The sequence below is a fragment of the Chiroxiphia lanceolata genome, chromosome 1 (genome assembly GCF_009829145.1).
Source record: "Chiroxiphia lanceolata isolate bChiLan1 chromosome 1, bChiLan1.pri, whole genome shotgun sequence".
In the NCBI taxonomy this organism is placed as follows: Eukaryota; Metazoa; Chordata; class Aves; order Passeriformes; family Pipridae; genus Chiroxiphia; species Chiroxiphia lanceolata.
Window position 1 is genome coordinate 131,559,335 of NC_045637.1, and position 25,081 is coordinate 131,584,415.

Here is a 25,081-nt window from a genome sequence, read left to right on the forward strand (position 1 = left end):
TTTGGAGGTGTTATACTTTTTCACCATTATTTCATTTACAGCATAAACAGATAAAAATTAGGAAATTTTATAATAGATTTAATGGATAATTATATATATAGATAATTAGATCATTGGATCAGAGGAAAATGACCCAGTTCTAAATCTTGTGAAGAAATTTAAAACACTGTCTTCAACTGCTAGGTAGGCATTCAATATTGGGTCCTAAGTAGGCAGTAACAGCAAAGTGGAAATTTTTTCATCCTCTGTTTGGATTTTCATTTAAAAGTCTGGTAAATGACTTTCCTCTTATGGTATAAGGCTTAGTGCTCTCTGGATACCCATATTAGACATCTAGAAAATTAGCATGATTTTCTTGTTTATATGGATGGTAGTGCCAGATAACAGTTTCAAAGCAAGTAAGAGTTTGGTTTTGGGGGGGTTTTTTGTTGGGTTTTTTTTTAATGGGAATGCCAATATGCACTCTTTTTTTTCTTACGAGAATGGCATCTTTTCTGAGAAGTGAGGGACCAGTCATGCTCTTGGAATTAAAAGTATGTGGAACATTATCAGCTCTTAAATGAAGACAACCTTCCTGAAGAACCATAAATCAAGTTAAGGTTTCTGGACTTTGTCAATCCAAATAGATGAGTCCTCTTGGAGCAAGAAGCTGTTCTATCATAAAATTTTCAGAGTTCAAAATATTTGAATATAAAAGGTCTCACAGGGCTCTGAAATGGCAATCGTGTGAAGAGTCAGTTTAAACATTTCCTTCCAGACAAAGCTTTTTCTATGTTCATATTTTGCAGACTAAGACTTCCCAAAATATATCCAATTATGCAAGAGGAATATGGTCATAAGCGTATTTTTTTTTCTGGTGATGTTCAATTTAGGCAATACGATTTAATGCAACTGTGACATCTAGCCTGCAGGGAAACCTTACAAGCTAGCTGTAATAGTGCTGAGAATGACTCTAGCAGCATGGTGGGTAATTCAGTGAATTTACCTGATAAGATACTCATTAGTATCTGCAGCTCTGCCCAAAAAATAAAGAGGGTGGTGGCTGTGGTAGTAGGGTGCTGATATCTTGAGATGGAAAAGGTTAATAAAAATGAACACAGCTTTTGACGACAATGTCTGCAGCCTTTTTTATGAAACTAGATGAATACTTCCAGAAAAAAAGGTGATCATTAGCACCTCCTAACTAAAGTAGAAAGTATTAATAGCAAAATGATCTCATTAGGACTATCTGGCCATCCCTTAAATTTGCATGAATCAGTGTAATTCCGCTGATTCCAGAAGCAGTAGTAACACAGTCTAACTTTAAACATCCATCTGTGTTAATCAGTGGAGAGAGATATGTTTCTCCAAAGAGCAATACAGAGCAACCAGAGCAGGCTGTGCTCTGAAATGCAATTCAAGAGATCAAAGCAAATGTACAACACAAGATGAAGTTACTCATTATTCATTGCTGTTGTTAATCCCTGTGCAAGAAGATACAGTTTATTTGGAAAAATCACTAATGACATTTGTAAAATAGTTTTATAAGAAAAGTAAAAATCTGAGCAAATACAAAAACTTCTACAAAAGGTTTGAGGTGATCAAATGGAGTCTGACCTGGACAGATGTATTTCAAGGCTGTTGCCATCAGTTGACCCTTCTCTGGGAACTGCCACTGGGGATGTTGTTTCTCATTTTTTCTTTTTCACTGGGTCAGGAAACCACCATTATGCAGGGAAATAAAAACAGTACCAACTGTGTGCATTCAGCTACAGTCCATTCTGTCTGGATGCTTCAGGCAGCTTCACCCATATAAAAGTGAAAAGGGAATCCTTTATTTGGACAGTGCTAAAACTGAGTGCCTCCCAAGTTGTACTGGAAATACTGACATAATTGCCAATTTGTACTATAAAGGACCTGGCATGACCTCAAGGGATATATCATCTCTTTTCCTGGAATGATTGGGATAACACCTTCTCTACGTTACTCACTGATCCCCATGTGTTGATGGGACTCTGCAGTGATACCTGTAACCACGACCCCACAGGTTTTGGTGCTTCACTTCTCAATAACTCTCGGTCTTTTGGTCCTTTACAAGAGAAGAGCCCATCCAGCCTGCAGCTGGAAATCTGAGCTGTAGAGAGTCATGAGCTTCTTACCCTGTAACTGACTAGTGATGACTTTCCATTGTATTTTTAAGATTTGCTTGTGAGTTTGTTGAGCCAAATATCCTAATGCTTTTAGCAGAAGAAGAAAGGTCTCTTTGCATCATGTGGCTCGCTCTACTCGCAATACTCCAGGCCAGAGTTTTCAGCTGAAGAATTTTTGCTGTTGCAGAAAGGCCCCTTAAAAATTGCATTTCAGTCTGTCAAAAAAACTGGCCTAGACCTGCTCCATTTCCCAATCAAAACGATTTTCTCAAGCTGTCAGTCTCATAAGCTCACCCTGAGGTTGGAAGCTCCCTTCTTTTTATTCTGAGCTTTTTGTTGTTTTACTGTGCATCATCACCCAAAAAAAGGCTTTTTGCAACCAGAGGCCAACTCATCATTGTCTAACAACATATAAAGGAAAAGGCAATCCAGTTTGTTCTCCCACAGATGCATTGTCCTCCCAAGGTAAATTGCAATAAGAACTTTTTTTTTGCAGTAGAATAAGTAGCTATTGCTTAAAGGTACCTGGAGACATCAGAGCAGCCTATTTACATAGTTTTTTGACTTTATTCTCACTCTCCACAATATGGCTAAGGATTCTCTGACTCTTCTAAAATTGTTTATGAAATCACTAACACCTGAAGAAACATGGAGCCATGTTCTTCCCTCTTTGACTAATCATGGTATCAGCGGGATATTTTTACACATTTGCATTTATAATTATGGAATGTCCAAAGCTCAGTAGAAACGTCCATAATTTTTAGGGAGCAGGCAGCAGTAACACCAAAGGTGTACTCCAAGCTCTCTGCAAAGGACAGACAAGGCAGTGCATCATCTCCCCACTGGCCAGCTGTCTGTATGTGCAAGGTTGTACAAACTGGAGTCAGCATTATAGTGCAGGCTCACCAGTTCCAGTTTCTTAGCCTATTGGAGAGGAATATGACATACAAGCTGAAGGAAGATGGACAGGAGTGGACCAGACTGTCACTCTCAGTGTCAGGCTGGAAATAAGAACTTGAGCTTTCCACTTTGTTGGGCATGGCATGTTCCCAAGCCCAGTGCAAATTTGCTCCTGTCATCTCCCTGTCAGAGAAGTGGCCTCCCTTGAGGTGCCACAAATAAGTCAGGATTTATGGTATCCACAGTATTTATGTGGATTTATGGTATCCACAGCTCGTCTCCCTAGTAACATAAAGCTGCATGGGGTGGGCTTGGCTGCACAGGGGCTGGGAACCTACAGAAGATATTACAAATCCCCATCCCCCAAAAACCTCCTGGCTCCAAACATTTACTTGTACCATTGGCTCCAAAAGAAAAACTCTTTGCTCTGTTATTTATTGCTCCATAATCTGGCACACATGTGCCTCTCTCTTGCTCAATAGTTATTTACATGGTTTTAACAAGTGTCCCTGGTTTCCTGAGGGAATACTCCTTTGAGAACAGAATGATCCCTGAATTCTTCCCACACCACCTGCTCACACCCTTCCCTGCACAAACCACAAGCAGCTCAGGGGAGCCTGGCAGCAGCTTTGAAATGCCGCAGAAGAGTATGGTCTGTGGGCTTTGCTTCTCCTTTTGGCCTGCCTTGAACATTAATCTCTTTTTATCTCACCACTGAGGTAATGCCAGGGCCTGAGTGCAATGGATTACAGTTCTTTACCGAAAGCTGTGATTTCACATCCATGTGTTTTGTAGACAAGAGACTTATTAGTGTGTGAGATACATGAAATTCAAGTTAAACAAATACCAAGACTGATCTATAACTTTAATCATTTCAGGGTTCCCTTTAATGCCAGCATCCATTCATGCTGTTGCAAGAGCCAGATACTTCAATGACAAGTGAGTATCATATCTGTTTTTGAAGGAACTTAGCATTATTTAACTGTGCAGCAAATTTTATTCAAGTTAATAATAAATGTTGTATTTCCCTTCCAGCTGCTGGATGAGTGTTGACACGCACTTGCTCTATATTGTTCATGGGCCTGTAATGGCAGCTTTATTGGTAAGAATATTATTTGCTATTAACTGTTGAGTAATTATTTTAGAAATGCTGCTAATCTATACAGAGTAGAAGTTTTTCTACTTTAACTATTTTGGTCAAAACTCAGAAGTAGCAAGGGACTTTCTGTACTCAGTGTTACAAGGACAGGTTCTCAATACTTCAGAAAAAAAAATTCCCTGTAAAAGGACTTCCCAGTAAAGAATCAGACTCTTGAGGCAAACAGACTCTAGCTGCTTTAGAAAATCAGGACAGTCACTCTATCCCAGTGTAACTTATTTATGATGAATATATACTGCATTTATGTGACATCAATGAGGCATTTAGCTATGCTTTAGCTGGGGTGAGCTGAGCACAGGCTGGTTGCTCAGCATGAGTTTTACTAGTCACTGAACTGTTATGGTCCAAAGATAGGGAGCTAAACAAGTCCCAGGGAAGGGACTGGACTGGGCTGTCTGAGTAGAAGGACAAGATTCAAAGTGCAGCTTGACAATGTGCATACATACAACATGTGGTATGCCAGTAGTGCTGTTTGGCATGACCTTCCTGAAAGGTGCAGAAACGGTTTTATTCAACCAAAGCCTAAGTTTGTGTCACCCAAGATGAACTTTCAGCTTTTGAGCTGCCTCATGCTTACAAACACTGCATGGATGTATGTGCAATTATTACCTCAAAATCAAACAGTAGGGCAGTGAGTACTGGGAACACCTTGGAATTAAGAAACAGCTTTCCATCTAAAAGCTTTCTGCCTTTTCTTGAGAAGCGATCTTGAACATCAGCAATGCAAAGGAGCCCATCCTTCCCTGTTATAGAGATAGTCTGTTTGTCCCATAGAATCACATCTATTTGGGGCTTATTGGTTTGATATTGATTGCATCTGCTCTTGTAATGCAAATTAACATGTAGGAGAGGCCATTCAACCTTTATTTTTATCATCATGATCCAAGTCTGTACATCTTATCCACAACAGAAAGAGAGGGGACTGGTTTTCATGGAAAAAAAAAAAAAAAGAACAATCTTAACTATTTTCAAAATAAGGCATTGTATTTTCTGGCTTGTGCTTATGCCATTTCCAGTCTTATTTTTCTTGTGTAGTTGTCAATGCCTACAGAATGTCCTGCTTGATTTGCTACAAAATTCCCACAGTGACAGACTGACTCAGAAGAGCCAAAGGTTTTTACTTTCGTAAAGTCTTTTTTCCACTTTTTTGGTTACTTCCAGAAATGCTAAAAGTGAAGTTTCAGCAGACTGAGTGAAGTCAGAATAGGATGAAGAATAAGGTTTAGATTTAATGCTGAATGGGACCTGAGAAGTAATTTATTATTCCTTTTTTCCAGTAGAGAACAAATGTAAAACAGTTGAAAGGTCTCTCAGTGTAGTTACGAAGTGATGAAATGCTTTGCCAAAGCTTACTGATTCATTGTTCTGAAAGAATCAACTAAAATTTCCCATCTAGCTATGGAATTTGAGCTATTAAAATTTGAAGATTTATCTATGGAATTTGAGCTATGTAAGTTATACAACTTCCATACTTATTTTAAAAAAATCACCCCAAAAAATGTCTAATAAAGTTCCAAAGCATAGGTGCCTGATTTTACTGTAGCAGAGTGGAAAAGAGTGATCTGGGTACACTGGAGAGGGAGAAGTCTGTGATGTCCACAGGGTAACCACTGGGCTCATTGTCAGCCTGGGTCTGCCCTCCCTGCTCCTGCAGGCTCTCAGCGCATCCCACAAGGAGCTCTCTGTGAAGCCAGGGGTCAAGGGCAGGTTCCACTGTGCTGAGATCAGATTTCCAGAAATGACTGAGGAGATGAGATGCTGAGCTGCTTGGAATCACTGACTGTAAGGGTCAGGGGCAAAATTTTCGAAGTGTCTGGCATTTCTGCCCTGAGACAGCAAGTGCTTCCTTTTACCTATAGGTAGAGCACTATGAGGTCCCTGCAATCTGATGGAGGCAAGTCGTAGCCTAGGTTTTCCTCAGGAGCAGCCTTACTGCCCTGCTGGCTTCACAAACCTGAGGTATTGGCCCAAGGAGAATATTCCTTAGGGAAACTGTGTGCTTCCATAGGTCCCATGTGCCCAAGGACATGCTGGGGTTTGTCTCACCTGGCAAGATAGCTCAGTAACTGCTAGACTGGTTACTTCTAGGGGGCAATTCATCCCCCTCATTTAAACTTTAGACACGAAAATGAGATTAAGTGTTCCCTGGAAATCCTAAATTTGCCCACATCAGTGTCAAAACATCCAGTGCTTCCTAGAATGGATCCCTGCCTGCCTGAAGCATCCATGCAGGCTTCCTAAGCATGTGGAGCCGCTTAACATATTGTTTCTGGTACATTTATCTTTTCAAGGTACTTACCAAGACATGACTCCCCAGGAGCTGCTCATTATGAGATACGATAAAGCTAAAAAGCTACACTTTACTGCTATTTATGTGCTCTGTACTTTTATTTTGGTGTCTGTTTAATTTGAATGCTTTCACCTACAATGGCTTTGGCTTTGCAGGTCAATTTTTTCTTTTTGCTTAACATTGTCCGAGTTTTGGTGACAAAGCTGAGAGATACCCACCGTGCTGAGTCCAACATGTATATGAAAGCTGTTAGAGCTACTTTAATCCTGGTGCCCTTACTAGGAATTCAGTTTGTTATTATTCCCTGGAGACCAGAAAACCGACTTGCTGGAGAAATATATGATTACATCATGCATATATTAATGCATTACCAGGTATGTTATATGGTAGCAACTTCAATGTAGTTAAAGTGTTTGCTGTTAAGCTAATTTACTCAAAGATACTGTTGCCAGGGTTTTTTACCTGAAGCTGAAAATGTCTGTGGATTTTCTGTTCTTTTCTGAACACTTTCACATTATTGGATTATCTGCCTTTGCACAAGGAGCACCACTGTGTAAAGAACAGAGAAAAGATAGGAGAAACAATGTAATAAGTAGCCAAAATTATCAGATGACACTGTTTCTAAACTATGGAGAGAAAACTGAGTTCACAAAGGGCTTTTGTGTTCCAACACAATTTCTGTTGAAATGCTCAAATTGACTGAAACTGGTGCTGTGAAGTTAATATTAAAATCAGCTGTGTATGCAAACTATTGTACAGAGGGAATGCCAACACACAGAAGAAAACACTGAGACAATTAAGCTTCATTTAGGAGTTAGAATTACATTACTAGGCAGTTTAAATTACAAGACTGACATATTGATTTCATCAATGCTTTGAAAATATAGCATCATTCAGCAAGTCTGGTTTATTTTCTTTTGATAGCAAAACAAAACTAATTGACTTTAAATGCTGGCTTATCTTGTTTTCTGACTGGAATATATCCAGTCTTATATTAACTAGGAAAGGCAGATTTCCAATGCATTTGTGAATAGTGATCAACATGGGTGAATACCGTGATCTACTTCTGGTTTCCTTTCATACAGAAGCTAAATGCAGAAATAATGTTAATGCTGTAGTAAGAAAACAGCTTAAAAAAATCAGTGGTACTTTTTCATAAATGAAGGGATAAATAATGCTGTCAAAATCTCTGCATCCTGCCAGATTATATTTTCTGCTTATTGCCTTTATCCCTTCAAAACTGTGGGTGTGCCTGCTACTGCATGCATAGAATAACTGCAATTATAGGTCTGTTTTTGAAATGTATGTCATCTTATGTTACAGTTCTGCTTTAAAGGAATGAGAGTCCGTTTCTTCTATTGTTACCTTTACTGTCACGTCTTTGGTGGCAAGAGCTGTAAAGTAATATCTCCAAACTAGTTTTCTGGTGACAAGTTATTTGCTTACAGTTTTAGCAAGTTAGAATAAGAGAGTGTTACAATAATCACTTTACTCTTAAAATAGCTTGCAAATTCTGTGAGGTTGTTGGAAAATTGCAAAACCAATTATAATTGTCTTAATTAACAATTCTAATTGTGATCATTATGCACTAGAAAGTCACTAAACTGAGGTTAAAATGGAAGTTGTACTGATGAAGGGGATTGGGTGAGGGAGGGATCCAAGGTGACAAAGTTTCATCTCTGATGGGTTCCTTCTGCTCTTACAGAAGAGCTCTTGATATCTCTGCAGTATAATCTCAGTGTGCTTCCTGACAAAATGTGACCTTTCAGGAGGACTGTGCAGTTGTCCTGCTAACTGCAGCTGATTGTGATGCTCCCTTTTCCACTTTGAGTGGATTTTTAATTATATTCTAAAATAAACTTTCTTAATCCTTTCCCAACCATTTCTTGTATGCATATTTAAGATAGCCATATAATCATTCTTCTGGTGCTCATTTTCTATTAGGACTGAGTATGTAATTAGCAGATATTGTATCAGCTTTTGTAATGGCTGTGTTTCCCTCCTAGCTATTGTGCTTTCATAAACCACATCACAGCCTGCCTCTCCAGAAACTAACAGTAGTCTATTAGCTTTTGCACCTCGTAGCATGTCAGTCATATACAACCAGGCATCATGGGTGCAATATGAATTTTTTTGGGGGGGGAATTTAAAACATTCTCCATTTCTGCACTGGTTAAATAAGTAATTTTTATGCCTTTTATAGAACAGAGTGAGAGACGGTTTTTCAACAGCATGTCACTGCTTTAAGTGAGCATGAAGGTTTGATATGTGTTATGTAGTTCATGTACACAGAAATGGTGCAAACAAGCACTGCAGTTTATTGTAAAACTCAGAGGATTGAAGATAAGAAAGAATTTCTTCACACAAGAAACCATGTAATGGTATTTCTTTCAGAGAATGGTTTCTCAGTAGAAAAACAACACATCAAGGTGTCACATGCTTGGTTTCCTCTGCCGAAATCACTTTTGAATAACAGAAGCCAGTCTGGTTTTGAATTGTCCTGCTCTTTTTGCGATACTCTCATCGATGCTCACCATTTTAAGCAGAAATGTTTTTTCAAATATGCCTGTATGAGCAATTCACAAACACTGTATGTCTACTGTATGTCTCTCTCACATAGACCAGATTCTTCTTAACAGATTCATAGAGTAGATATGTAAATGATAAAAAAATTGAAGACTGGCTTTTGCACTGCAAATATGAATGTGTGTACTTTTCCAGCCCAACTAGCCAACCTCTCATGGATCCTGTAAAAGTAGAGATGAGTATCTCTTCTCACCATCACCAGTATCATCTCTTCAGTCTCCAGAATGCTGAAGATTGCATGAGGCAAAAGAAAGATATTTCAACCCTTACGTTGTGGTTTAACCCCAGCCAGCAACTCAGCCCCGCAGAACCTCTCACTCACTCCCCATAATGGGATGGAGGAGAGAATTGGAAGGGTAAAAGTGGCAAAACTCACAGGTTGAGATAAAGACAGTTTAATAGGTAAAGCAAAAGCCATGTACTCAAGCAAAACAAAACACAGAATTCACTCACACCCTCCCATGAGAGGGCAAGTGTTCAGCAATCCCCAGGAAAGCACAGCTCCATCTCTCATAACAGTTACTTGGGACAACAAATGCCATCACTCCAAATATCCCCCTCTTTCTTTTTCCCATGTTTTGTATGATGAGCTTGACACCATAATATCTGGGATATCCCTTGGATCAGCTGAGGTCAGCTGTCCTGGCTGTGTCCCCTACCAACTCCTTGAGCAACCCCTGCCTACTCACTGGTGGGGTGGAATGAGAAGCAATAAAGGCCTTGGCTCTGTGCAAGCACTGCTCAGCAATAGCTAAAACATCCCTGTTTCCAGCTGTTTCCAGCACACATCCAAAGCAGAGCCCTATACCAGCTACTATGAAGAAAATTAACTACCCCACACAAAACCAGCACACCTTAACTGGAATGACATGCATGGATTTGGGTGCTGTAGGTACATTGGTGAACACACAGCTAACTTATTAAACAGAGCTCCTAAATTAGGCATCACAAAGCAAACGTGCACTCCAGAAAGCCAGTGAGTTGCAGATTTACCTTAAAAAGCCTGTTAGATGATGCTGAAAGCACATGAAAGATGAAAACTCCTTCAGGGTGTAAAGCATTATGGTACAGGATGTGCTGGCTCCTTGCACACCTCTGGCCTGAAAACACATCTGCAAAAAGCCTGAAACGCCCCATCATTCGGCCAATGAAGATGAAATGGTGCACCTGGGCAAAGAGAGTGCCTCCTTCAAAGGAGTGGAGCAGCAACAACCCTCTGTCCTGCACTCAGCTCTCCATTCCAAGATAGAGCAAGAGAGATGTGGCTTGTGCCTGACACCCCGGCAGGGCCTCCTGCACGTCTGCTAGCCCTGGGACTGCTGCTGCCACTTCCTTCACCCTGGTAACCACTGAAAATCTTTGGAAAAGTCCCAGGCTGCAAAGAGATTGGGGTGCCATGCTTTTGACAGAGATTCTGCTACTAATGACAATTATCCCAGCTTCTGATTTCTGATGTCAGTCAGCAGCAAAGGCCTCACAAGGAAAAGGGAAGAACAGAAAAATTTAATAACTCTATGATGCATCAGTAAGTCCCACTTATAGACACATTCCTCCCCAGATGCTCTCAAAACAAGTCCAGGGATTAACAAACTTCTGCTTGCAAGCTCCCTCTACCACTTGTCCCATCTTACTGAATTCTGTCTCCAGCACCTTCAAGCTGTGGTTGTAGAGGCTGCCAGGTTACATAACGTGGCCCTGTCACTGTGCCAGAGAAGAGCCATGGAAGTCTGTGAGGGAGCAGTGGAGGAACAGCCCCCGAACCAACAGCAGTACACAAGCACTTAAAGTTATTCTTCGCAATACCTTGCTGACTGTAGCCCTAACTGTACAAGTCTTCCTATAATTAAATTGCTATTCAGCATAAGGCCTTGATTTTTATTGGCAAATGAAAAGTTTTATCTGTTAAACGGAGAATAATCAAAGTTTTCTTTCTCTGCAAGTGAGATCCCTTCTGTGCCACTCAGCAGCTTCCAAGCAGCACCTCAGGACTGAAGCACCCACCCTGCTAGGCAGGACGATGCAGCTCACAGAGGTCTGATCTGGTACAAGGGTATTTTGAGTCTTGTAGGTGTGGGTTTGGACCACATATATATCCCCACTCTCTCCAACTTTTAAATTTTGCTTTTTATGCAGCTTTATGCAGAACAAAATTAACCCATTTAAAAGCAGCTTCTTAAAAATAGTGAGATATTTGAATGCATTTTAGAAGGCATTCATTCCATCTGTTTCTCAATTTATAGGGAAATAAATATCCTCTGTGATGTCACATCAGACAGAAATACTTTCTCCTTCTGTGCAAAGTTAAGGTTATAGGACTGCTTTTGACAACATAAGTGGGAGTTTTTTATTTCCTTTGTTTTTTTTCTTTTTGCATTATTAGTAATTTCAAAACTTTTTAATATTTTGAGCCAATAAAAGTTGGGGAAAATATTTTTTTGAAAGCTGGATATTATAAAGTGCCATTTTTGTCTGAAAACTTCATGCAAAAAATTACAGTAATGAAACCTCCAGTAGAGAGCAGGAGAAGAAGCGAAGCATGAGTTTTGGTTGATGGGATGTCTCCATCATTTTGCAGCAGGTGGGTTGCTGTCTTCAGCCCTCGTGACAATCTCCCCACCTCAGTAGCAGTAGAAACTGCATAGCCAGATTCTTCACTTTGCTTTTCTTTTCTTCACCTAACATAAATGAACAATTTATAACCCAGTCATTTACCCCAGAGATGCTGTTGCTGTGAATGAAGATGGTGAGGAACACTGTTGTTTTTCTCAAAGCTTTTTATCTTTGCTGAAATGAGAGAGATGGGAATGGAATTATACTTCTATGAAGAACCTTGGCCATGGTGGATTTTATTGCTATATATTCAGATCCAAAAGTGACAAGTGAATGGATGTTGACCAAAGTCCACATAGAGAATCAAAAACTGATTATTTTTATTATGACCACTTGTACAATTACATGTGCCATCATCATCTACCATCAATAATAAATATATCATCCCACTAAAACCTAAACAGCAACAGAGTGTGTAATCAATTAGGGCAGAAACTAAGGACATGGTCAGGAATAAGTAAGCCTATATATGCTTTCTTGGTTTTATGGAGACATAAGATAGAATTAAAAAAGCAAGAAGTACCAGAAACCTATGTAAATTTGCAGTATCTGCATAGGTATTTTTGCTTGTTTCTTTTTAACCTGAGCAAATTACTGGAACGTCTTTTCAAGGCACTTATGTCTTCTAGGAGAGGGAGATACAAATTAAATACCTGTCAAGCAAAGAATGTCCTTGGACCAGTACAGGCACTTAAAAACAGGGAAAAACTCACTACAGTGTCAATAAGGTATATGAAGGTCTGAGAGCTGCTGACTCTGGACAATCCCTAAGGCATAATTCAACCAAAGGCCACATTCATCTGTTCTTCACATAATTCCAGAAATAAAGAATTTCAGAAGTCATTAAAGGCCTTAATCTCAAAATAAATATATTTTTCATTTCTGCTTTCAATACCGCGGCCAAAATTATCTTACTGGGAGCAGACAGTATATCACAGGTCAGTTTAACAGCTCCACACAGCAGAAGAGAGATACAATTGACTTAGAGATTTCATCCTCAGCAAGAATTGCACCCTGAGCAAAAACCAGCAGCAATTAGAGAGAATGTGGAAGACATATGTCAACGAGATATGAGAAATAGCCCATGGGCCTTAAATGAAATAATTAACCTACATCCAGTCTGTCACATGTTATAATAGATCCACTGTAGAATTATGGTCATCCCAAGCCCTTCTGGCTCCAAAGAGACAAAGTTGGTGTCTGCTGCTGGGATCTCTGTAGCTTTACAGCTGAAGATAACAATAGTCCTTTGAACTATGGGTAAAACTTTATGTGTAAAATGAAAGAAATAGAAATAGAAATAGAAATAGAAATAGAAATAGAAATAAGAAATAGAAATAGAAATAGAAATAGAAATAGAAATAGAAATAGAAATAGAAATAGAAATAGAAATAGAAATAGAAATAGAAATAGAAATAGAAATAGAAATAGAAATAGAAATATGGATGATGGAGCCCAGAGGGCCATGGCAGGTGGATGAAAAGCAATGAAACATATATGGGACAGACTAGAGAAGGTAATTTCTTCAGCCAGAACATGTACAATACGCATGGTTTCAAAATAACAAGGAGCCAGGTGTATTTTCAGTTCACTCTAAACTAGAAGAACAACTGAAGGGGATATAGAGCATCACCACAGCTTCCTCTTTAGCTCTTCTGTCAGAAATTGTTTGGCGAAGACACTACTTAAGGGAACTACACTCTCAAACAGAAGAAAAGTAGAGCAATTGCAGGATGTGACAGAGGAATTCAAATACCATACAGGAACCGAAATGGAAAATGACTTCACTTCAATAGTTCCGGTTCAATTTCTGTCTTTAGGTGAACTGCAGTTCCCAAATTCTCCTTAAACACTCTCACTGAAGAACAGACTCAGAAAAAATTTCTCCATTTCTTTCTCTCCTCCTGCTGGCTTTTGTGTCTGCCATGCCTCCTGTGGACTGTCCATCGAGCATCTCTGCTCCCAGAGGAGATCATTTGCCATTACGGCTGACTGCTGTTAGTAAAAACATTTAGCAAAATAGCGAGACCCATGCTGAACCATGCAGTTCAACAGCAGGTGTTCTGCAAGACTCTGCACATCACTGCAGTGCACACAGCACGAAGAGCATCAGTGCAGGACAGCAGAAAATGACACAATTTCTCCACTTGCAAAAATTTTCATTTGAGGATATCTGATCTGACAAATTCCTGCTTTAGAAGAGTAACGTTTTGGTGCTTCTCAGACCAAAGCTTAGGGACAAACTGATGTGCACTGCTTATTGTAGGCTGGAATTTGAGTTCTTTGAGAATAGTGTTTTGTCAAAACATGAAAAAAAACTTTCTCACTATACCTACCCTTTGTCCTTCTTCTACATGCTTTTCTACGTTGATATTTGAAGTTATGTCAAGTTACAAATTCTGCATCAGGAAAAGCTATTTTAGTAAAACAGTTGTCAAAATTGAGATGGTCAGCACATGTTCAAACCAGACTGTATATATTTAATATATAGGCATTTTGTTAAAACAGTTATTGCTTATCCTATGTTTGTGGTCCAGAATATACATTTGAGAGTCCAAGACATTTTACAAAGCATTAGCTACAGTTTAACTGGTAATCAGTTAAATGAAGGTTTTATAAAAAAGATAGAGCTATAAAGCTCTTCAAAGCAGCCCTTGGGAACACAAACTGCATTGCAGTTTTCCCCTCAATTTCACAAACTGCTGTACGTTTAGCTTATAATAACTGCTTTAAGTAATTTAAAATGAAGGCATTTGGCTCCCAGTGATACTATGTAATGCTATTTTAATAAGAGCCAGTGAAGTTAGGACATGGACCAGTGTAACTGCCTAATCCTGAATGGCAGATTCTCTGTGCAAGAATTTTCTCTTTTATTAATTTCACGCTTTCTCATCTCATACTCCTGCCTTGGCCCTGCTTAATCTTGTAGCAGTGGTGAAATATTATCTGAACAACTGTGGTGATGATTAAATTAATTTGAAGCTATTAAGGACTAAGCTATGATCTGCAGTCTCTTTCTTTTTTTTTTTTTTCTGCTGCTCCCCTTCCTTGTAACTCATCTGTTTTGTGTGGTTTTTCCTTTTTCTGACCACTTACACTTCTTTTCACATCCTCTCTGTGCATTGTGATACCCAACATACAAGTTTACTTATCTTGACATACAATTCAATTTATAGCCTTCCTGGCACAGCTGGATTCTCCATGGCTGACACTTCTAACTGGATAGCTGCACTCTGATGAGTCAGTGGCAGCATATAGGACACAATTCCTCAGCCATCTCTTCAGAAAAATCAGTGGCAGTGTGATTCTCAGCTGTAAGCAAAATATCTCTATCTTACAAATCATTTAATTTTCCTTCTCTACATCTCTAATATATAAATAACTTCATAGACAAAACAGATAATCTATAAATGCTAATAATACAGAAGAAAATGGTAAAATAGGATAAAAAGACAAAAATCCCTTTAATAGTGTAACTGTGAAAGATGGGCAGTGTCTGTGATGCAGAGGAAGTGGACTAATGTTTTTATTTTGTATACATCAAGTCCAAATTTCCAAATTGCACTAAAGAATTTTACATGTTCTGATTCCTAAACTCTTCTTTTCCTTTCTCTTAGGGTTTACTTGTGGCTACTATATTCTGCTTCTTCAATGGTGAGGTAAGTATGTGAAATACAGAAAATTACCAGAACTTGAAAAATAGTCACTCTGTTGTTCATTAATGCAGATGTGAAGCATGTCACACCACAAATTTTGAAACTACACGAAGCTGCTTTTACTCTATAGACAAGCAGCTGCGTGTGTTTTGGAAAGCTCTGTGCAGAGTGTGACTTGAATGTCTCTGAGCAGATGAATCAGGTGTATTACCATTACAAAGCAGATGGCACCTAATGAGATACAGGCATGAGACTCTCCCCTACCATCTGCAGTTTGATGTGGAGGTCTAAATAAAGGAGAAAAATGCTCTACTCCCCTTCCTGCCTGAAAACAATGGGAAGGACCACAGTAAACAGTGGGGACCTCCAGGGGTCTGTCCTGGAGAACCCAGTGCTGCATTCAGGCCCAGAGCCATGGCAGAGGCCATCCCTGGTAGCACTGCCAGAGCTGAAGGAGTGCAATTACTTTCACTCCTTCGAGGATTAGCACTGGCCTTTTTACAGTCAATGTTTCTTGTGTAGTAATTGAGAAATAAAAGTCCTTGAGGCAAAGATCTCTCCCATTCTCTTACAACTAGAGCATATATATGTATATACACCTACAGTGGCTTTTAGGTCCACTTCACTAACTTTTTTTTTTTACAAAAAATAGCAGGTAAGAATATGTCAAGAACCATTTAAATTCCTACAGCAAACCATTTTTCAAAGATGGTTGGCAAAAAAAAGCTTTTGTAATACATCAGGAGCATTCAAGTGTAGCAAAATAAAACATCATATATCTTAGCAAAGTTAGGAATGCCATTAAAAAGATCATTTTCAATTCAGACCAGATGAATTAGACACAGAATAAACTTTGTGATGCTAACGCTCAGTATGTCAACCTAGACAGATATTTGTGCTCCTGTTCATCCCTGTAAAGTAGCAATCTCCAAGTAATGATGTGACCACACTTACATTTTGATAGAGACTTAAAGCAAATTATGTTATTGATAAGGTGCTACTGGCTGCTTGGATAACTTTCAGGATAGCAGAGAATATTAAATTCTGCCACGAGCTGTCAGCATGTCTGTAGATTTGCTTGTGTCTGGCTCCCTGTGTAAATGTACAGAGAAACTCAAGAGTAGAAAAGGTGAGAGGCCTGCCATTGTAGTTCTGTGGCATGGCTTCTCAGGAAACATGAAAGAGAACAGCAAAATGTGAGCAACTACCAATCCTGAAACCTAACATGAAATGGTAGCTGTGAAGATCATGCTACAGAAGTTCACGGTTTCATGCATCCAACTAAACATAGTTGAAGAGATGTACAACTCTTTTTTCTGTGACATTTCTGTCCCCAGGATCTGCAGGCTACTATCACCTTTCTCCTTCTCTCTTACTGTCATCACTTGCTGGCACAGTCCATTCTCCATGCCCTGGAAACACAGAAAAACTTCTGATTCTCCCTGGTAGGGAGTACTTGGCATGAAGAAAGTAGAGACCAGTCAGGCAGTTTTTGAAGCATCCTCTCCCTGTAGGAATGACTGTATAGCTATGTACAAGCAGTGCTCCAGTATGCCCACCCTGACCTCCAAACTAAGTTTTGCTGCACAATCCTGGTCTTGAACATCTCCTTCTTCATTCTCCCAGCATCACCTTCCATTTTTTTTCAGATTAAATTTTGCAGAACAAATTTTCTTATTGTTTTATAGCTTTATTGTAAAAGGTTGTTTACTCCATAATTCTCCAACTCTAATGAGAAAACATGGATTTGTGTCTAAATTAAGGGCTGTAGCAGTGCTAAAAAAGAGGAAAGGCAGCAATAAAAGGCACTGAAAACATGAAGAGCCTTAAAGACTGTTTATTTCTTAGTTTCATCAGCTAGCTCTAATTCCAAAGTACTTTTGGCAATGCTACAGTGTCAGAAGAGCATATTCGCCTTTACAACTCCAGGAATACAATTCTCAAGTTATGCAATAATGAATATATCTGAAGTATCTGCTTGCCAATATGTACAGTTAATGATTCCTTGGTGGAGCAGCTGATCAGAAACATGACCAAGTGTCAGGCAATAAGAAGAAATGGCCATGAGGATTCAGATTTCCCAGACATGTTGAGAGTGATTTTGTTGGTGCTTGGGTACTTTTCAACATTACACCCATTTTTAAAATCATATCTGTTTCAGGCAACTCTCAATGGCAGGAATTCTGAGAAATCCTGTCATTGTTTTCTTATAGGAAATTTTATTTACTAGACAATAAGGGAAGCTTTGTTTAAAATTTCCCATTAAAGTGAGCAGAGAGTCAGTGATGACACCTCTCTAAACTCAAGACAGTTTGGTGCTTGCATCAGCACATTTCCAATAAACATCAAGCAAAGTTGATGCACTAGAGTAGCTAGGCTGGACTTAGCCAAGAGAGGATGAAAGGATTGTCATCCCTTTCCTCCCATCTTCTCCTGCAGTCACCCAATCTGTAGATATATAAGGCACAAAATCTGTAGAAGAGCAATAACAGACTAGTGCCAAGTTGATATTATATCCTTCCAAAGGGAGTGCTGATCTGAGTTTGGCCAAGTGAACTCAGCTGACTCCCCCCAGTCTTGTTGTGTGCAGTAGAATACAGACCAAAGCCACAATCTGGTCTTTAATCATGATAGAAGATTGTTTCCGAGCTGCTGCATACATCTGCTGCCATAGAGGTCAAAATTACTTCTCACAAGAAAATTCAGTGTGGGGCAAGGAGATTAATTTTAGTACTACAAAAAGCCTGTATATAATCTGGGATTTACTTTTTCCTGCTGGAGTATTTAACTTCAAGACTGAAACACATGAAGCTTAGCCAGGACAAACAGTGCTAAACTCAGAACCACCTGACAGTGTTTTACAGTGCATTCATCGCCTACTACCTCACTAATCTCACTTTAGTTCCATAAGCCCATCTATAGAAAGAAATGTAAAAATAGTAATAAGAAGCTGTACCAATGCCTGCATTCATGTGGAAGAACACATAAACAAAAGATCTGGTTGGGACTTTTAAAATGATAGATCTTCTTGTGCATTTTCATATAAAATCTTTGTATCCAACAGAACTGTAGTTTCTCTGTCCAACAACAACAGTGTTGTACAGATGATACGAAGTCTCTGCAATAGTCTGCTCACCAGACCACATCTCCAAGCCTGGGAATGCTTCTAGGCTGTAAGGCTGGACAACAAAATGGAAAGTCAGTTTGGGGAAAAACCAGCCATGTATCTTACATGTCAATGAGGCGTGAATGGCTAATGAAGAACAGAAAAACCTTTAAAGTCTGGAATAGCAGAGTAAATAAGCTCGAGCTCTTCATTGTTTTAGTTTTTACTTTCTTTCATCTGCTATCACAGCAGAAAACATGGCAGGCACTGCCCTATGCCTCCTGTCCCCAGGCACCTCCTCAGTTATTAATACATTGTGGCTGTGCATGTGACTTTCAGTAATGCTGCTTACGTATTTAAAATCCACACCTGAATGGTTTTGGTTGGCACTGAGTTATGATCATCTGAGATCGTTGGAATCATAGCAGAAATCTAGATTAACAGGTTTTGCTCAAGTGTAGCAGCTTGTACAATCCATTATCCATTTGTGGCCAAATCCTTGCACAGGCGAGTGGTTCAGCAGAGAACAAAAACACAGCTGCTTTGACCTTGTGCTCTCACTTCTCTGTAGAGCCTTTTAAACCTATATAATGGCACTTCTAATCGTGGGCTGAACAGGAAGGGATGTGCCTGTTCTCTCCCTGGCCATATAGACAATTTAAGCATCACTCCCTTCTAAGAAAAAATTATAAGCTCCTCACAACAGGCTTTGTAACACTCAGGGACATTGTTCTTCCCTCTTCAGTTAACTATGGTAACATCTCCAGACCTATGATTTTCCTGGTGGCCTGTCAGATTCCAGTTCAGCTGAAGGCAGTTTGGGAGCTTATCAGGAGCTCATCACCAGCAGAGCAGCTCTTCTCCCCATGCAAGAGTGATCAAAGCCTTGGGGTCTGTGCAGGGGCCAGGGGAAGGGGGCTAGAAGAGGAACAGAAGAGCTCTAAGAGCATGTTTTTGCTGCCTTTAGTAAAGATGCTGAGATTAATCTGAATGGAAAAAGTGCAACCACAGTCAACGTGGGGCAGAGAAGGCCAGAAGTCCGCAATGGCTGGCGGTGCTAGTGACCATGGTGGTGGTGTTGGAGAGGTGGTTGCAGGCAGGCAGAGCTGCTCTGCACAGACATGGTTATGGTCTAGCCAAGCCACTACCCCAGTGTGATATGGGGAAAGTCACTGTCTTAGTACATCTGAAGACTTCTTCTTTCAGTCCCTCCCCATAGCTTCTGGAGTGACTAAGCTACAATATTCATACTGTAACATCAAAAGGCAATTTTAAAGTGACTAAACTCTTTACAGATTTTACCTTGTGTGTAATATTTCTGTATCAAGTACTAAAACTGCATTACTGTTTCACCCAGTAACTCTTTCTCACTAATAAACTTTGGTGATGGTGTGATATAAAACATCACCACATGCAGCCATTTCACTTTAATTCTCAGTATTGGCATAATAAACTTTGCTCACACTCCCCCCAGTTAAAGTGCCATTGTGACCATAGGCCTTTCCCGTGCTCGATATCTAATTAATCTGCATTCAGCCATTTGTTTTCTTTATTTGTTAGGAGAAAGTAAATAGCAATACATTCTCCAAATGACAAACAGTGCCCACCTGAGCAGAAGCACAGAAACTCTAGAATTCCTGTCATCACAGTGCCTCACCTGCACCTGCCTACCTCTGGAGGAGGGTGTCGCTACACCAGATTATTATATCAAACTGATCCTATTCTCACATTGTATTTGGAATCACTGATCTAAACAAAAAAACCAATATTTTCCCACTTCCTGCTCATATCTTAGCATTACCAAGAGCCAGCACCCTGAACATGCATCTGGAGAAGGACTTCATTTTCCCTGGCAGGACTCAGCAGCTTAAATCATATCTTAGTGACATGTATAACATTACTGTTAATGTAAAAGATGAATAAAATGTTTTATTCCTAGCAGATGAATGTTCAAAGGTTGAAATTCTCTGCCATGCAGCAGGCTATGACCAATGATACATTTTGCAAGAACAGAACCTGTTCTTAACTTATCAGGACAAAATCTCTATTTAGCTCTACTAATCTTCCAAATCTTTCTTTCTACAAATTAGTCCTAACAAGCTCTAGAAGTACTTACACTTTGACATTCATGGCCAGTTTTACTCAAGACTAAGTTTCTTCAGATATCACAATGCATTAGGCATTCCAGGGGCTGCAGCATCAGGTAGGTTTTAATCCCCATTCCTTCTTCCTCTTCCCTCTTCTACTATAGCATCCTACTGTGTTCCCATGCAGCAATCTGTTCCACATTTATAGGATGAGCTGACTTATACCTTCTCTTCACAAGCAGCAACAACTGCAGAAACTCTTATTGCTGCCATAAGGTAGGCAGGGAAAGAGTTAAGGCCAAGAGCTGAACAACTGCTTCTGGAGAAGACAGGAGGAGAGAGGCAGACTGAACCTGATGAAATCAGACCAAGATCTTTTCCTTTTCCTTCCATTTTCCTTTCGTTTTCCTTTTCCCTTCTCTCCCCTCCTTTCCCCTCCCTTTCCCTTTACTTATTTTAAAAGTTCTACAGTTTCAGGGGTTTACATTATGCCTCACTCTAAGTATGTGTTTCTTTTACAGGTCCAAGGAGCTTTGAAGAGGCAATGGACACAGTACAAAACCCAGTGGGGCCAAAGGCGCCGCGAGCACTGTTCCACACGATCTACCTCCTACACGGCAACATCAATCACAGAGGTCCCCGTTTACCTGTATCACCACGATTCCAACAATGACCAGCTAAATGGAAGATATGTAGAGGACTCTGAACTCGTTGCATTAAAGTCTGGAGAGACATCTACCTAGCTCAGCACCAGCCATTGCAAACACATTGTTTCATGTTCTGCCTGTGAACAAAGTGGGGAGAAGGGTGGGAGTGTGGAAATCCAAGATGCTGTGTCAGAGTGCAGGCCCAGGTGGAAGGACACATCATATTCAAACCACATCAGCCTCTGACAGCAATGATTTGAGGGAGTCTGACGCAGACCTGGAAATAGTATTTCTTCCTGTGCGCTGCAGCAGGGAGTGAACATGGACTTGCCCGCCAGGCTGTGCAATCTCCACATCTCCTGATACCAGCCATATAAAGTGACCACCCAACATTCGTGACAACCGCAGGCAGCCCGTAGCAAACAGGAAAGAAAGAACCAGTATGTGGCAATTGGAAACTTTCAGCACTTTTTGTTTTCTCTACTTTCCTTTAACACTAGTTTTTAAACTACCAACTTTCACAAGATGTAACTGGCTTAGAGTCTTTTATTTTTACCGTTTAATGAGCTTGATGACCGCTTCAAAGATTTTGCACATTGCAAGACAAATCAAATATATAAACAGCAGGAAGTCACTCCAAAGTATTGAAATCTTGATGATTTCCAAAGGATGCCCCAAAATGTTACCAACCCCAAAGGATACCCAGAATATTATCATCCCGTTAGCAGGTGCATAAAGCAAATGAAGGTGAAATAGTCATTGCATACCAAGATCTCAAACACCCTCAGAGAAACAGATCAGTTCTTCAGGCTGCATCACACAAATCCTGAAGGCATCTCAAAATAGTTTTTGTTTAACAATACCAAGATTTCAAGAATATTTATTTATAGGAAAAATTGTGAGTCTATTACTTTGCCCAGAAACGCATCATTAAGGCACAATTTTTTGTGAAATTTGTTTGGAAATTACAGTTTTATTTAGTGGACTTTCCGAGGTTAATGTTAGATGAATGTTTGTCTCTGGTATAAAATTGTGATCATGACAGTAAAGGTAAAGATGCCATGTAAGAAATGAGAAACTAATGTCTTAGCACAGGACACATCTATTTTTAGAATTTGATTGCTCTCCTGAGTTTCTAATCATTAGATAGTCCTGCCAGAAACCTTAATAACCTATTTCAGATTCTACTGAAATTAGCAGACAAACCTGCTAACTTCAATGAGTGGTGAACAACTCTCTTCAGTGTTTGGGAATGACTTATGCAATACAGTTTGGTGTAGACCCCAAAAACAGGAGACCACTTCATTCATAGTGTTTTGAAACAATTTTTAAATATTGTGTCCAACCAGGCTGTTTTTCCTTGCTTTACCCTTAATTTGTAGATATTAAATGGAGGGACAATGTACATGACTACCTACATGAGTCACCAACTTGCTGGAAAAGTCTCTCCCAGGAATGAGTTCACGAGGGATAGGTGTAAACCCAGCACTGAGAGAGGGGACTGAATTCCCACTATCTATACAAGAGGCAATGCCTCGCAGAGAAGAGGGTTACTCCATTTTTGCCACCAGCACACGCACACAACCTCTGTGCACTACCAACACTTCCCAGTGTGAGGAATGAGCTCCTGGCTCTGCAACTGTGGGACGGCTGGGGAACAAGAACAAGCTGTCTTGCAGATCATCACATGGTTAATCCAGTGGAACACTTACAAAAAAATACCTTCATGTGTATTTTGTTCCAACCACATACCTATTTTTCAGACTTCAAGGAATACGAAGATAGTTATTTTTTTCAGACAACAGTATTTCTCGCATTATTATTTCTGTTTTCACCAGTGAACAGTAGGAAGCGGAGGAGTCAGTTGTTAAAGACAGGAAAGTGGCTCTGCTATGAACGCTATTTCTGAACTGCTTTGGGACACACCACATTTCCTGGGAGTGCTCCAGAAGGCATTCCTGGTTTCTAAAGATACAAATAAGCTGATTGTAAAAGAAGTGTGCATAATATTAAGAGTTTAATAATGAACATGTTGGTTTTAATGATGTACATGTTTACAACATGTAAGTGCAAGTTGTTTCACTGTTATGTTCATGTGGATGTACAAAATGGAAATGCTTTGCCATTATAATGGTTGTGTTCTTTCTTCATTATTAAGAGTTTCTTGCTTTGTTTAGTAGAGTGCTCTGAAAAGTCAGGATCTGAGGTTTAGGGTCTCAGAGCTTCAGTGTGGTTGCAGCAGTCTTTTTGGAAGCTTTGGTTTCAGTGGACGGATGATGATTTGCAGCCACTGAAGCTTTGGTCTCACATACACACTGAGTTTAGGGTTGTCATCACCCTTGGGCTTTGTAGGAAAGGCTGAGTGTTGAAGGTATTTACTGAGTAATTTCTTATCAAAATACTTTCTGATGGGAAATGCTATTTTCCTCATCTCCAGATGGTTTGAAATGTTTTCATTGCACTCATAAGGTACATTTCATTCTCTGCTTTATAAATAGTACCATACACTAGTGACAGTAATATTAGGAATCCTGATACAACCTCAGTAATTACAATTATGAGAGTAGGGTGGTTTGACTGTAATACATTTCACAAGAACAGCAGAAATGGATAATATATCATTGTATCAAAAAGTAGGGAAGGAGCTGACACTTGAATCCGTGAATGCAAGGTGTATTTTAAGAGGAAAACAACCTTACATTAATCACCTCTGCAGTATTTGTTTCCTCTCAAACACCACACCACACCCAACACATGAAAACCCAGTTTACTGAAAATTTGCTCCAGCAGAAGTGGTTGCTTTGTTTGAGCAACGAAATCTATCAGGAAGATGCTGGTTGTTATTCTTTACAGGGTACAGAAACACAGCACAAATTAAAAGATTTGTTGTGGCATGGAATGTCAAAAGTAAGACTTGATTTTTATTTCATTTACTTAATAAATATATTTTAGCTAAAATAAAACAGCAACGAAGGTAAAACAGACAACTTTATCTGTATTAAAACTCTTAGCAATAATGCTACCTTAATTAAAATATTACAGAGCACTCATGTAGCACAATAACTTTGCTTTGGGTTAAAAACAACCATGCAAATATGGTGAATTTCTCTCCTCCCATACTCAATAAATACTCTCCTCCCAGTCTCAATAAAAATCTGAGCAGATTTTCAAAGACGCAAGTCCAAAATACTAACAATGTGAAGGTACCTACATTTCCACTGCTTCGAATTTTAAAATCCTGATGTGTCTTCATGAAGCTAAATATGTGCAGTTATTTGATCACTGCTCAAAAATATCAGGATTTGTGACCTAAAAAATATTTGTATTGATACAGTAGTTGATCCCAAGCCAATGAGACTCTGCAGTGTATGAAACATGCCCTGTCTGCCCTCTGGCAGCATAGAAGACCTGAGCCCAACTGTGCAATTTGGACCCAGTGCTGCCACATGGAGGGGGGAAAAAATGTCATTGGCCAGCAGTGAGGGAAAGTTAGACCTCCAGCTTGACTTACCTCGGGAAGAAGAACATGATCAGCTCCTTAGTCAACTATCTAGTGAAATTTAAGTCCCTAGGAAGCCCTGAGATTTAGAATGGTGCCAGAAATGACACCAATGTTTTGACACCTGTAGTTCTGTGCCAGCTGTAGTAATTAACCTGTAAGATTTAAGTTCAAAGTACCCTTTTCGTGACCCGCAGATGTTTCTGTGCAGTACAGAATTTTTCATATAGATGGATCCCAAATCTATATTTAAGCATCCCTTTATTGAGTATTTAGAGCATCATTGAGAAAATAAAGGAATTCTCATCATCTCAAATATAGAACAGTATGTCTCCCTCATCCTAATGAAGGAGAGCTGTTTTAACCAGTCAAATCAAGCAGTGAGAAGGTTACCTTTACTGAACATGTCATA

At 39.6% G+C, this 25,081-nt stretch overlaps 1 protein-coding gene across 4 annotated transcripts in view; it reads left to right on the forward strand.

Annotated features, from left to right (window-relative positions):
- Positions 1–24,211, forward strand: part of CALCR (calcitonin receptor) — a 159,047-nt gene extending 134,836 nt beyond the window's left edge. For all 4 annotated transcript variants that reach the window (XM_032711848.1, XM_032711866.1, XM_032711856.1 and 1 more), the window contains 5 exons: positions 3,908–3,968; positions 4,065–4,131; positions 6,634–6,852; positions 15,292–15,333; positions 21,045–24,211. In XM_032711848.1, the coding sequence (XP_032567739.1) occupies positions 3,908–3,968; positions 4,065–4,131; positions 6,634–6,852; positions 15,292–15,333; positions 21,045–21,266 (611 nt within the window). In that variant the 3' untranslated portion in view covers positions 21,267–24,211. The remainder of the gene's footprint in view (positions 1–3,907; positions 3,969–4,064; positions 4,132–6,633; positions 6,853–15,291; positions 15,334–21,044) is intronic.
- The last annotated feature ends 870 nt before the right edge of the window (positions 24,212–25,081 follow it).